This window comes from Nansenia antarctica (assembly GCF_963989245.1).
Source record: "Nansenia antarctica genome assembly, chromosome: 3".
Taxonomy (NCBI): Eukaryota; Metazoa; Chordata; class Actinopteri; order Argentiniformes; family Microstomatidae; genus Nansenia; species Nansenia antarctica.
Genome location: NC_137688.1, coordinates 19,649,573 through 19,663,652, shown reverse-complemented (window position 1 = coordinate 19,663,652; position 14,080 = coordinate 19,649,573). Strand labels below are relative to the sequence as shown.

The 14,080-nt window shown below is 40.2% G+C and overlaps 2 protein-coding genes across 3 annotated transcripts; one reads left to right on the top strand and one right to left on the bottom strand.

The window, feature by feature from the left end:
- Nucleotides 1-5,754: 5,754 nt before the first annotated feature.
- Nucleotides 5,755-7,282, top strand: fgf1a (fibroblast growth factor 1a; the record flags this gene model as incomplete). The annotated part of the gene is made up of 3 exons (XM_080527044.1): nt 5,755-5,923; nt 6,662-6,765; nt 7,082-7,282. The coding sequence occupies 3 exons, from the start codon at nt 5,755-5,757 to the stop codon at nt 7,280-7,282; spliced, it is 474 nt and encodes a 157-aa protein (XP_080383170.1).
- Nucleotides 7,283-9,076: 1,794 nt separating this feature from the next.
- Nucleotides 9,077-13,905, bottom strand: LOC308152707 (NEDD4 family-interacting protein 1-like). 2 transcript variants are annotated; one of them, XM_080525759.1, is made up of 8 exons: nt 13,727-13,905; nt 12,968-13,064; nt 12,263-12,402; nt 12,048-12,135; nt 11,604-11,728; nt 11,157-11,223; nt 10,765-10,873; nt 9,077-10,529 (listed from the first exon to the last, which is right to left on the bottom strand). In XM_080525759.1, exons 1-7 carry the CDS (start codon nt 13,760-13,762, stop codon nt 10,767-10,769), a joined length of 660 nt encoding a protein of 219 aa, XP_080381885.1. In that variant the 5' UTR covers nt 13,763-13,905; the 3' UTR covers nt 9,077-10,529; nt 10,765-10,766. The 2 variants fall into 2 exon arrangements, with proteins under 2 accessions (XP_080381885.1, XP_080381886.1); XM_080525760.1 differs by having other exon boundaries at nt 9,077-10,505.
- Between the last annotated feature and the right edge of the window lie 175 nt (nt 13,906-14,080).

Genomic DNA, 14,080 nt, shown 5'->3' with positions numbered 1-14,080 from the left:
GAGAGATCGAGAGAGAGAGAACAGCAGAGGAGAGAGGTTCCATGGAAAGGAGAGGCAAGAAGGACATTTGGGGAGAAAGTATGCAACATTCAGGGGTGAAAGGGCAAAGAAGAAAGAGCGATTTGTGAAGAGATGGTGAGAGAGAGCACAGAGATTTTCTTTGTTAAAGTAAATTGTTTAAGATACAGTATAACAAGTAGGAATTATAGTTAATCAAAGATTGAAATAAACTAACCACCAACGTTGTCTCAGGTGTCTGACCTTCTGAACATAACAATGTATAGATTAAAGTATCTACATTCACTGAACACTTTATTAGGAACACTTGTACACCTTCTTATTCATTCAGGTGGTGTAATGGTGTGGGGAATGTTTTCTTGGCACACTTTGGGCCATTGATTGGTTAATACCAATCAATGATCTTTTGAAATGCCACAGCCTATTTGAGTATTTGTTGCTGACCATGTGCATCCCTTCATGGCCACAATGTACCCATCTTCTAATGGCTACCTCCAGCATGATAATGCACCGTGTCTCAAAGCAAAAGTCGTCTCAAACTGGTTTCATGAACATGAACATGAACATGACCATGAGTTCAGTGTGCTTCAGTGGCCTTCCCAGTCACCAGATCTGAATCCAGTAGAACACCTTTGGGGTGTGGTAGAACGGGAAATTCACAGCTGGAAAGTGCAACTGAAAAATGTGTGTGACGCAATCATGTCATCATGGACTAGAATCTCAAAGGAATGTTTCCAACATGGAATCAATGCCACGAAGAATTGAGGCTGTTTGGAGAGCAAAGGGAGGCCCTACCCAGTATTAGTATAGTGTTCCTAATAAAGTGTTCAGTGAGTGTATGTACAGGTAATGATGATATTTTTTACTTTTATCAGTTTGTCACAGTTATACTGTTTTACATGTCACTGTTACCCAAGGCAAGGTAACTCAGTAACTATAATTACAACCCATGCTATTAAACAGGCTTTCTAACTGTGTTATAGTTTTCAGGAGGTTGTAAAAAGACAAGATGTCACATGAAATGGCGTCTTGGTTTCGTAAACAGTCATTTCAAAAGCATGTTTTTATTGCTTTAATGCATTTTGGTCTAACATGAACATTTATTTTTAATGAAAATGTATACACAGTTCAATTCACAATCTCTCCCGTATGCTAACTACCAGGTTTACACGTCTTATCACAAAAGGGAAAAATATGTGCCTTTTTAGCTTGAAGTCTGCTAGAGAGAAGAAGATGAGGGAAATGGTGGTTCAGGCGCTGGTCTCTCCTGTGTTAGTGCTCGGTAGAAGCCATTCTCTCTAACTGTCCAAGGCTAGATTTTCTTCCTTTACCCATCATGGTCGACCCTCCTTGTATGTCATTGTATTTTAATTTTACATGCAGTTTTACATATTGTAGCTGTGTCAGTCTTTTTAAACTAAAGCAAAGGATTCCTTATAAATTGGTGTGAATCGACACAACCTGCTTACCCTCCCCATGATTTCTTGTACACCTGTGTAATTTTTAACTGCTATTCTAACACTTCCACCCCTAAAAAAAGAAATTATGTGAATGACGGCTTAAAAGATGCCATATCTAGATTGGACTTTTGTAGAAGGAAGCCAGAATTGGGTATGTCAATCAATTGTACTATTCGCTTAAAAAAATATATGTTTTGTTAATTTAGTTTTTTGTCCACATGACAGACAGATGCGCCAGCCAATCACAAATAGGAGAGCAGATCATTTAACGGAGGGATACTGGCGGTTCCAAAACCAGGAAAGCTGGTTGCTCTTAGTTGTAGTTCTGGGTCACTTAAACATTACAGTATGTTATCAGTATTTCCTATCTTGGTATCTTTAGTATCTCTTCAATGTCAATCCTCAACACTTGTATATGCAGGTTTTTGTTTGAATGCATGTGTGTTCCATCATATTTTAATGGCTAGTGGTATGGATACAATGCATCTTACGGTTGTCCCGGTGAACTTGACTGTGTTGTTGTACTGTAGTACTTACATTCTGAAAACCAGTAAAATGTCATTACTATAGCAACGGCCAACTTTGAGATGTAGGGACATTTAGATTTGAATGAAAACCAGTATACAGGAGTGTTTGAGCAATGACATTGGTAAACCGTGAGTGAGGTGTGAGTGAGGGGTGTGTGGGTGTGTGTGTGTGTGTGTGTGTGTGTGTGTGTGTGTGTGTGTGTGTGCGTGTGTGCGTGCGTGCGTGCGTGCGTTAAGCACGTCTGACTTCTCCAGTCCTCTCACAGTGAAACTGTAGCGTTGCTGATAAGGTGAGCGTTCAACAGGTCTCCTTCGTTCTCTGGGAATTCTTTCAGTGCCAAACCTTTTTTTATTTACTTTTTTCAGTTTTGCAAAACTGCTCATTTTAACAAATGTCAGTGTTTGTTTCTAGACACATATATAAAGAAACAACTTGTCTTCTGTCTAAAGTGTATGACTGTTTTGGATAAAAGAAGAAAGGTTTAGGAGATACATATCGCTTATGTTCTCCTTGGATTTATAATTAAAGAAACTAATCGTTGAAATACTTAGCTTTGGTTATCATGTGAGATCCATGCATTGCTGGTATAATTATTACATAGCATAAATGACACTGCTAACATAGCCCTTTCTATACACCTGTACTTAGTTGTATGTGAAGATGAATGGGAGTTTAAAATATCTTGTTTTATTATTTGTCACCAGCTCATTTTTCTGTCGTAATTGTCTGCCTTGTCATCAGCTTGTTTTTTCCTGCAGATTTTCTTACCCCTGTCATATTGTTTTGTGTTTGAAGCACAAACCAACCCAGGTATCAAAATGAATGTGAATCTTTAAGGGGAAGTTGAATTTACATGTATGGTGACATACTTTGTACAATTTGGAGGAATTAGAGAATAATTATAATGTTTTTTTTTGTTATTTGTTTGCTTTCATTAGTCTATTCACATATGGTGGGAAATTACATTTCTTATTTCAATACACTATGCCAACATCAAATATGAAGCTATACATTAGTGATTACGAACAATGCTCAGGTTGTCATTGGTTGACAATTTATTAAGTGACTGATGCATATGTGTTCCTCTATGTTCAGTGATGGACTGTATAACCAAAAACCTTCTGTTTAGATTCCCAACATTGTGTTGTGTGTTTAGTGGTAGTCAGGAAAGGTTCACTTGGCAGATCAGCTCAGTTTCAGGTTGAGGTATGTGCACACATCCCCAAGTCATTTGAAGTCTTCTGCTTTTAGCCATTTTAACTCCCAAATTATTTGTTTGTATTTTCTTTTCAATGATGATACAAAATGGTGACGCAAATTATCCCCTCAAACTACTTATGGGTTACTTTCACATTCAGTGTGTCGACAAATCTCTGCTGCTGTTGTTCATTTAAGGTATGAAACCCGAAACTTGCCTCTCCTTGTCCAAAAATGTATTGGTCCCTGTAGATTGTAATACATTTTTGCAAGGTAGTCTGATATGCAATATACAAGAAATTACAGATGCATCATATATTTCTTTTGTTTCTTGGAAAAGAGATTATACATTTATTTTTTCCAAATAAAAGATATTCATACACACAAGTTTCACATTCAGTTTTGTGAACACCAAACTCTCTGCAGGACAGATTTTCAGGAAACATATCATTGTCAATAAACAAGTCATTCAGACTCAACAGGATATTTTATGTTCAGCTACAAGGTGACCAAAGGAAATACAGACACACATTCAGCATATTTCAGTGTAGACTTAGTAGCTCTCGAAGACAAATGTACAGAACTTTGTTTTATAACACATTTTGTATTTTATTTTTATGCCTTTGGTCAAATTGTGTAATACTGTGAATAGGATAGGAGTCGTTTCACACAAAACTGTTTGTGAAAGTAATCAACCAGCTTGAAACTGAAATTTGCACTACCCAATTATTGTTTGAAATTCTATTTTGTATAAAACATATGCAGACATTAACTTTTGAAAATTATCAAGGGCCGATCATGTTTCACTGGTATCTGCTTTCTTTAAAGCTTTGTTATGCTTTTCAATTATGTATATAATCCAATGTAAAGAAAATGTGGTGTATTTGTTCCAAAATAATAGTTTTCTATATCCTCTGTATTATTTCTCCTCTAGTAAATGTTGATCTTCTCCTTCATCCAATTAAATGTTGAACTGTATGTCTTTGTTGTGTGGTACTTTTCAAAACAATGAAATGTATTCTGAATTTGATGTTAACTGAATTTTGAACAATGGAAATGGTCAGCTCATTGTAAGCCACTTTTAATAATCACATGATAAGCACTTATTCATCAAATAAATGCGCTTTTCCATTCTGGTGCTTCTTTTCTTGATTGTCCTGAACAAGCAGCAAAGGGCTTGACATTCAAATGACTTCACCAGCTACTACGGTAAGCCTACAACCTTTTTGTGTTTCTTATTAGTGGTTATGGGAGTAACTTGAAGATCGAGCACTGCCTTATGCTGTATGCCTTTCCAACCATCTTTTTCATAATGTCCAAGAGTACCTTGTATTTTCACCACAATACTATTGGTAAAGCCTGTTTTTCATTCCTCGTAGAGTGGGGTAAATAATAAGGCTTAGTTTTGTCAAACCTAGAGAAACAAAACTCTAGTTTGTTTCTTTTGTGACCTTTTTTAATACATAGAATTATACATTACAATAATATCTTTTGTTTTCTTCTTTTTTAAAGATTCTCTTGGGCCCCTGTCAGTGCTGGGCCCTTAGAATCGTCCTAACTTACCTCCCCCTAGCGGCGCCCCTGTGTGTGTGTGTCTCTGTCTCCCTCTCTCTCTTAACCCTTTCCTGTAGATCAGTGGGACACCTGTAAGAGTTAAGTGGCAGTTGCTATGACAACTCAGCTCATGTCCAAAGTTCCCATGACCCTTGTTGAGTGCTCTGGTATCTATTTGTGTGACAATTGGCCACAATATGTTTCTAAAAATATGTACAACTTACTTGTAGTAGTACTTTGGAGTAAGGCGCTGTATAAGTGCAGTCCAGTAGGCCTACATCATATATAGAGTTCACTTCACTTTATTGTCCCAGATTGGAAACTTTGAAACTTCCCCATGGAGGGCATCATTGATGTAAAGTACAAGTTTATTGCATAGGGAATTAAAACGTTTTTACTCCTATTGCACTTGACCTGGTGTACTCTAAGGAGTCTATGGCCTGAGGGGGGTATTTGAAATTCAGAGTGAAAGGGGTGGTCTTCACTGGCCAGCAGACCGAACATGCCTGTCAAAAATGACAGTGGGGGGTCTGTTGGATACCTAGAACTTTGCCAGCCACCTTGACAATAGAGCTCAGGCGGCTCTTACGCCTTATATTAAGGTTACAGTACCAAGCAATCATTGAGAAGGTAAGAACACATTCAATAAAGAAGGACCGATGCCAGCCGTATGTAGCGGCTGTTACTGCAACGTTGCATCCACAGTATACGTCACGCTCCGTACTCAAGCAGCAGCCCATCAGAGAGGAGACTATTATTCCAGCGGGGCAGCGACAGGTAACGGGTCCCCTCTTTCGTGGTGGTCAGTCCAGCTGCACGACTCGGCGCGCGTGACACCGGTTCATTGTTGTTCCTACGGTGGGTGACTATTCACTATTCAGTCCAAACGGTTCCGCTCTCAATCAAGCGGCGATTTGTTTCCGTTGTTTCCCTTCTTACCACACTGCGCTCATCGGTCAGTCTCGTCAGGTGTGTTCTGGATATGATCATCGAGAGTATGACGGATGTGGAGTTAACTCGTTTACCAGTGGGGGCTGAGACATTCGACATCAACCTGCTAGACTACAAGAAACTGACTCGCCTGTATTGCATGAATGGCGGACATCATCTGCAAATTCTTCCCGACGGGACGGTCGCAGGCCAGAGGGACGAGAATGACATTCACAGTAAGACTATTATACATAATAACAATATTTTTGTGGATTTATGTTGTCAATATTATAATCATATTGCAATATTGATATTGCTATAATGGTTATGCTGCTAAATTAATTGTGCACTCAATTGACTGTTGCGGTTGAATAGATAATCTAGTTAATATTCAACTTTTAAAAATGCATTGAATAGCCTACTTATTTTTTTTGCTTTTACTTTTCTGGTGCTTTTCAAATGGGCAGGAAATCAGTAACATTTTGCAGACTAATACAATTCAAGTTAATAAATGACCAGTTGGTCGCTTTAAATATAATGCACAATCAGTTATTTAGAAGTTTTCATAATGCACTGCAGAGAATAGTCGCAAGGTAAGAGTCATCTCTTATTAGTAGCCCTACCCTAGTGGCCGTCACAGCAGGAATGTGAGGGCTAGGCCTTGAACTAACTAAGTTTGCTATATATAGTATCATAGAATATTGGTTAGAAATGTCGCCATAAAAAGGGCCATTGCATTTTTGGGGGCTTCCAGTCAACTCCCTGGGTGTTGCACAGTGTCTTCTCAGCTCACTATTTGATAACAAAAAGGCAACAACAGCAAGGTGTCTAATTGTGCAGTAAAACGTTTGTCTCCTCGCAAATGTGGCCTTGTATTGTATCTCCATTATCAGAAGAAGTTTATTTGTAGGGATTGCTTTTGATAGTTTTCCCCTCCCTAGCATTAACATTGTGTCTTGTTCTCCTTCCATTAGCTGTCCTGCGGGTGAAGGCTGTGGACCATGGGCTGGTGGTCATCAAGGGCATCGAGGCAGATCGGTACTTGGCCATGAACGAAGAGGGACACCTGCATAGCGTCGTGAGTATCAGCAGCCCTCTGTTTACTATTCTGTATGTCCTACAGACCCTTTCCCCAACTCAGACCATGCAATCCACACATGTGTGAGTAGTGCTGGTTTATCAATTGAACATTATCATTTTGAATGTAGTCCCAGACATTAAACACTAATCATCAAAATAGTCTACACTTTCACCCACACACTCATGCATTTCTCACGCGTCACCATGTGCCTACCGTCTTGATCCTCTTCATATTCAAATGTTAAAAGAGCATTCTGTCTAGTTGTAGCCTACCCGGTAGTCTTGACCTGAGACTATCTGTATATTTATCCCAGTCAACAAGCACTGATGAGTGTTACTTCCTGGAGAAGATTGAGGAGAACCACTACAACACCTATCTGGCTCACAAGTTCGGGGACAAGAGCTGGTATGTAGGATTAAAAAAGAATGGGAAAACCAAACGTGGTCCAAGAACCCATATTGGGCAGAAGGCTATCTTCTTCTTACCCAGACGGATCGACGATCCAAGGGATTGAAAGATGGGCTGAAGTTCTCACTGTACACACAACATTGTAGCCTTAATATTCCAATAGAAAAGTACCACTGAACTTTAATTACTCACTATAATTTGGACCATGGGTGTCCCTGACCATGCTAGGAAAGAAAATAGTTATAATACGTTATAATACCTTAACTGCCCTGTTATGATCATCCTTATATAACAGGCCTATACTGTATACAAGCAAAGTAGTTACCGATTGAATCATTCCATTCTACAACATGATTATACAATAATAGCTGCTAACTTAAAATGTTAATGTATTTTCAAATGCATGCACTGTTCAATCACTGTAACATTTAAACTTATATCTAAGGTTGAATTATGATTACACTAATGACATTTGTGGATTTTGTCTTTGTAACGCTTCAAGACTTGGTAAGGCTTAACAATAATAAAACATTAAAAACCATGAAATAACGTGTAGCGATCCTGTACTTTATGACTCATTGCATCTTTGGGGCGGCTGTGACGCAGGAGGTAGAGCCAAACTTGCTCCCAGTGGCACCTTGCCGCCATTGGTGTGTGAATGTGTGTGTGAATGGGTGAATGAGAGGCCGTTGTAAAGCACTTTGGATAAAGGCGCTATATCAGTCAGTCCATCTTTGAAGGCAGAAACTAAAACTTTCTAAACCTGCTGTGTGGAGATCTAACAATTGGGGCAACAGAGAAGCAGTGGAGAAGCTGAATGACTGCCTGGCTATCTTAGAATGGAACATGTTTAAGCCAACAGCCTGGACAAATACAAAGATGCTGTGATGTCATACACATACTGTGAGGACGTGTATTCCAACACGCACCAGGGTGAGTTACAACAATGATAAGCCCTGGTTCATAGCAAGACTCAAACAGCTTCGTTTGGAGAAGGAGAGGGCTTTCAGGAGTGGAGACAAGGACAGGTTCAGACTGGCTAAGTACGGTACACGTTTGGCAAGGAGATTAATGAGGCCAGGCGACAGTACTCTCGGAAGCTGGAATAATCTGCAGCCAATGACTCCTCGTCAGTCTGGAAAGGGAGATCACAGACTACAAAACCAAATCTCCCCACTCAAAGGATGACTTGCAAATGACCTGAATGACTTTTATTGTAGATTCGACAAAGGACCAGTCCTGACTCTGACCTACACACCCAGCCCCCCTTCACGGTTATCACACCTCTTCTTCTTCCCAGTCTGGACAGAGACACTACCCTCCCCTACACAATGGACCCACACAACCCACATACCCCCCACACACCCCACAATGACGCCAGACCAGTCGCCCTGACCTCTGTGGTCATGACCTTTGAGCGCTTCGTGGTCACCTCCCTCAAGACCATCATCAACCCCTTCCTTGACGCACTGCCTATGCAGTTTGTCCCCGGCACCTATGCCAGGATCCTGTTTGTGGACTTCAGCTCTGCATTCAATACCATCATCCCAGCTCTTCTGTTTTAATTATTTTTGCTTATATATTGTATATATTTCCTATGTACCAACCTCACCGTGTCAATTTCCTGTATGTGCAAATATACGTGGCAATTAAAGTGATTCTGATTTAAACCACAAGGTGTCAGTATTGCAGGTCATCTCACTCCTAGCAGTCTATGGAGTGAATCTCAAACATCTTCCCTAAATGTTGAGGAACCACAGATCTCTCCTCCAATGCTTTTTGGGAAGGAGAGAAGAGAAGATGCGAGGAGAAGAGAGGATGACAGCAATCGAGTTGAGATTCTCATCAAGTAGCATAGGGGTATAAATAATGGACACATATAAAACATGGACACTTTAAATGACTCTTTAAGTGACATTTATTAGACATGAAGCTTTTTACAATTTAAAACATCTCATAACAATAAGACCCCAAGGATACAGTTCTACTTCACAGAGAAATGAGTGTTTGGGTTTGGATCATAGATGTCGTTGTACCATTCAACAAGGGCGTAGCTAATCTAAACCAAAGGTTGAAACAAAGACCAGTATACAGAGAAAGCAACATTTACCGTAAACATGCCAACTGACATGATCAGCAGAATATTTGACATGTACCGTTTCTTTAAGTTCCTTCCTACTGTAATTCTAATTACAATGATCATGAATGGTCATACACCAGGAATTAAACACTTTTCCACCCTTATAAATGCTCACTACTAACAGAATAAAAGCTACCATTTTCATCAACATTAATAATTGCCAGGATAATAATGTCTGAAATTCATATTGTATGTGGAGGAATCCTCTGGGTTTTTATTGGTATGCTCTAAAAGTGCACCTGCTTACAACATTCTTGATACCTCATATTTTTGCCCTCCGCAAACCCCAGTGAGAAACGTCACTCAAAAAATAAAATAAAAATTGAATGTTTTTTTTCTTCTCCATAACCTTCATACAAGGATAATTAAATCTGCATGACTATACAACAAAACACTTAAGGGCAGAATCATAACTCCAGATGCACACACAACTTGACTTTTCACACAAATGTTCCAATCGATTTAAATCCATCAAGTGATGAGTTGTGTGTGCACATTTCATGCCAGGATTCTGCCTTTTAAAGAAGTTCATAAGGACTCATAAAATGGAGCAACAACCACTGCCCTCTACTGGCTGAATAATAAGGGTGACTGCTTCAAGCCAACAGGTGAATGGTGCATCATTACACTACTTGCTATAAACAGGTATGAGCCCTGATTCGTAAAATCAAATCACATCTTACGTCTTTCTATACAGCAATTGGTCAACATCCTTACAACGTCTGGTAGGTCAAGACCATTATGAGATGAGACTAAGACATTAGGAGGCTGTCAAGCATGCTCTTCATCATCCCACCTGGAGGCTCTCAGTGAAGTGTCACCTAAATAAGACTGATCCCTATTGGCTTGAGAGGCAGATGCATGCTAGCACATTACTATCAAATGATATAAGGCATTACCCATACATTACAGACTTAGATGTAAATAGCACTTAACATTCTCCACTAATGAGTACCGTACATAGTTAAAAGGACTACCATCATTATCTATTAATAAAGTTTAAAATGAAAGGAAAATAAATGACATAATTGATTCCTGAATGTTTCAAAAGCTGTCTTCATCGGTAGGCAACTTGGAGGTGTTAATCCTGCCGATTTGTGATGGGTATTTGTGTTTGGTTTTAGACTTTTGCAGATGTGGTGCTTTTATTGGTATGCTTCTCAACATTACAAATTATTTAATCCAGGTCCTGTTTTGTTGATCAAAAAAGAAGCTGTGTGAGAGATAGCGAGCCAGAAGACAATTACATTTACAGTAGCAGATAAATGTATCTTTACAAGAGTAAAACACTACAGATGATCAAATGTCACATATTCAGCATACATTGGATGGGATGCAGGGCATAAATACATCAGATTGGTTTGATTTCTCATACTTTTGTTAGTTGAGAGGAAGACCAAGTAAGGTCTAATTTGCTGATTTTCTACGAGCAATGTAAAAGGCATTACCTTCAGTAGATGAAGAGGACTCTTGTTCGGGGAAGAGTGGCATAAGAAGGATCTGCCATTTTGCGGACTCTGGAGTAGTTGACAAACCCTCTGATGAACAGCATGAACCCTGGAGTCAAAACAGCAACATCATCAAGTTGCATTGTTACATCACATTACACAAGTGTCAGAGAGTACAATTCTTAGGCTTTGGTTCCTTGACATTGCAGCACAAAGGCAAATAAGACAAAAGTGAGACAACTGGATCAGTGACAAGTTGTGGGGGACAAAGACAGGACACCATGTTGCAGTACAAATAGTAAAAACAGCTCACTACCAATTTTTTTTGAACAGAAAAAACACAGTACATCATTTAGTAGTACCTAGACTAAAACAAGACTTAGAAGACTTACCCAGAGCCAGGAACACCCACCACAGCCAATATTGCCCATCAAAGTAGCCAGGGAAATAGGTGGAAAACTGTACAGTCCAAAAGACAGTATGAATAAGAGGAGATGTATCATGTTTATGCACATACTGCTGTCAAGTGCAAATATTTGATCACCAACAGAGGTCCTGGTAGGCCACAGGGTGTAGTGCACTTCTGTCCCAGCCCAGCCCAGCACTAACACAACTCATTTACTGCTAATCAGGACATTGATTAGCTGAATCAGGTGTTTTAACAAAAATGTGTACACCCTGTAGCCCTCCAGGACTGACGTTCAAAATGAACAAAAATGTGTACACCCTGTAGCCCTCCAGGACTGACGTTCAAAATGGATGTAAAAAAAAAAAAGATGTGAATAATCGACTATTTAGTGAACTATTTAGTGAATAAATAGTAAGATAATGTAGTTTACCCTGACTATGAGGACCCATTTGATGAGGGACAGGCCGAACCCAGAGATGGCGCCGTATCGTCCGGCTGCAGAGGTGGTCAGGCAGAAGGACAGGAAGAAGCCAATCCAGTTGAAGAGGAATGCCACTGGAGAGAAAATGGAGAACAATACAATTAACCCATCAATCAAACCATGACATCAAAGACCACCAATGAGGAGGAGTGACAAAGTACACAAAGCATTCAAATTCCTAATTCCTATCAACCAACTGAATCTCAAATAAACATCTGTTATGGGTGAATACATGCTATAGTGTTTTGTCATCTTTTGCCAGAAAATAACTTTCATCGGGAGCCATGAGACAGCTAGCGAATGACATCCCTCCAGTTAGGTCTTATGGAAGAAAATACAGCAGCTTGAAATAACAAGAGACATCCCTCGGCCTACCAATGACTGAACACTTACTGAAGAAAGTGAGCATAAAAATGCCATCATTTCCTATCCGTAGCTGGTCAGCATCTTCAAAGTCATCCCTGGCCACAAAATCGTCCTCCTGTATGAACGATAGGAAAGTATGAAATAGATATAGGTGTTGTTTTCTGGACTGAAAAGTGGTATCTTAATATACGATGTTGTAAAAAAATAAAAATAAAAAGACAACTTCATATAAAGAGACATACAGCCACCCTTCCAGGCACCAGAGGGACGGCACCCTCCACTTTGGTCCTTTCAGCTTCATCATAGGATGGCAGGGTGGTCGCCACATTGTAGGAAGGGGGGTTGGGGAACCTTGCCCCATCTTCCTTGTAGTCAAAGAAAGCTGCAGACAACATATGATGAGGACATGATAAGTATTATTATTTAGGAGACCCCCATCTGGATTAAAAAAAAGTCAATAGGCTAGGTGCACGATCTCCACTACTTCCTGAAAGGCACCTTTGCATGAACATATCCTGTCTCACTCTATTGGTTTAATTGATTAATCAGCTGTGCACTGTGTGTTCCAACAATTTACCGCACAGCTGATTAATCAATTAAATCAATAGAGTGAGACAGGATATGTTCATGCAAAGGTGCCTTTCAGGAAGTAGTGGAGATCGTGCACCTAGCCTATTAGTAATGCAGTTTAAATTAAGGTATTTTTGTGTCATGTGTTTTGTTTAATACTATGTGTCGCGGTGACACTCATCACTGGCAATTAGTTTTTTTTTATACCACCAACACCTCTGATCGGGGCATTCAAAATCAAAGCCTCTGTTTAAAAACGTCTGACGTCTGTTTAAAAAAACGTGTCAAACCAGTTTAGTGAAGGAGACCATTGACTAATGAGAACAACAAATCCAGCGGATTGCAGGTGTTCAAACAGGGCTGTGAGGACCTCTCACCTGCGTTGGCTGCGGCAACACTGCTGTAGGGTGGGGGCGCGTCCACGGCGGGGGTCTCCTGGGACTCCTGGGCTGGTGGCTCTTCCTCGTTCACCAGCTGGAGATAAATGGGGCCAGAGCAACACAGGGGAGGTCAGTGGCATCCTGCTGTTGAACTAGGCTAACTCTGTCTCTGACTAGCAGTTTCGATCAGAAAGATAAGCGGACTTAACGTGACAATCGACGTTTATAGTCAACCATTCACCTCCAAGACAGTGAGTCTGACTGACTCAATCACACCAATCCGACAAGATATGACATGATGAACCTTTGGTACCATTAAGGAAGAGGATCATAGAATCTCCCTGCAGTTATTAGCTACCAAATGAGTCTAGTCTAATCGGCTTTCGGCCTTGTTGTTGTGTATCTAAGCTTAGCTAGGTGGCCAATAAGCAACACTACTGTCCATTCTCACACGTTGATGGTCAACACCAATGCGACGAGCTGCGGTGAGACACGAAAGAGGGTGTGAACGTTAGCTAGCTACCTAATTAGTAGTTGTGGTCACTGTAATATCAGTTGAAATATATCTAGCTGGTCAGATTAACTATCTAACTAAAGCCAAAGAGTTGATGTTAACATTATGTCATCGCGTTAGCTCCATGAATGGGCCCGTCGATCGGCAGACAAGGCGCTTAGCTACCGACGTTTTCTGTTTGAGTGCTAGGCTAACCTAGCCAAGCTGTCTACTCTCCCTGGTTTGGTCAAAATGTCACTTACCTCCTGATACCTCACGTTATTGCTTTGCTCAGCCATCCTTGGGTGGGCGTCTGGTATTTAACAACGACCACTTTTACTTCCCGAAATGTGTTTGAAATCAAATCTTCATACGCGAACTTGCAAAGCTAGCACAGGTCGGCCATCTCTCCTTCTTCCTCCTAGTCTGGTGGTGCGTCCCTCCCTCGCGGTGTCACGTGATCAAGTGAACTGAGTGGATCATCAGAACCCATAGCCTACTGCATTTAGGATTATGTAATACACACAGATACATTATTTCCAAAATTATTTTATTAAAAATAACGTATTGAAATATTACAAAAGCAAGTATGTATCAAATGGAATGATTGGTTGCAT

What these genes read in the sequence shown, in the direction of transcription:
- LOC308152707 (XM_080525759.1), bottom strand. Translation starts at nt 13,762, where the DNA reads ATGGCTGAGCAAAGCAATAACGTGAGGTATCAGGAG. An exon ending in ATAACGTGAGGTATCAGGAG is followed by an intron (nt 13,065 to 13,726) that starts GTAAGTGACATT and finishes ATTTATCTCCAG; the next exon opens with CTGGTGAACGAGGAAGAGCC. An exon ending in TGTTGCCGCAGCCAACGCAG is followed by an intron (nt 12,403 to 12,967) that starts GTGAGAGGTCCT and finishes TGTTGTCTGCAG; the next exon opens with CTTTCTTTGACTACAAGGAA.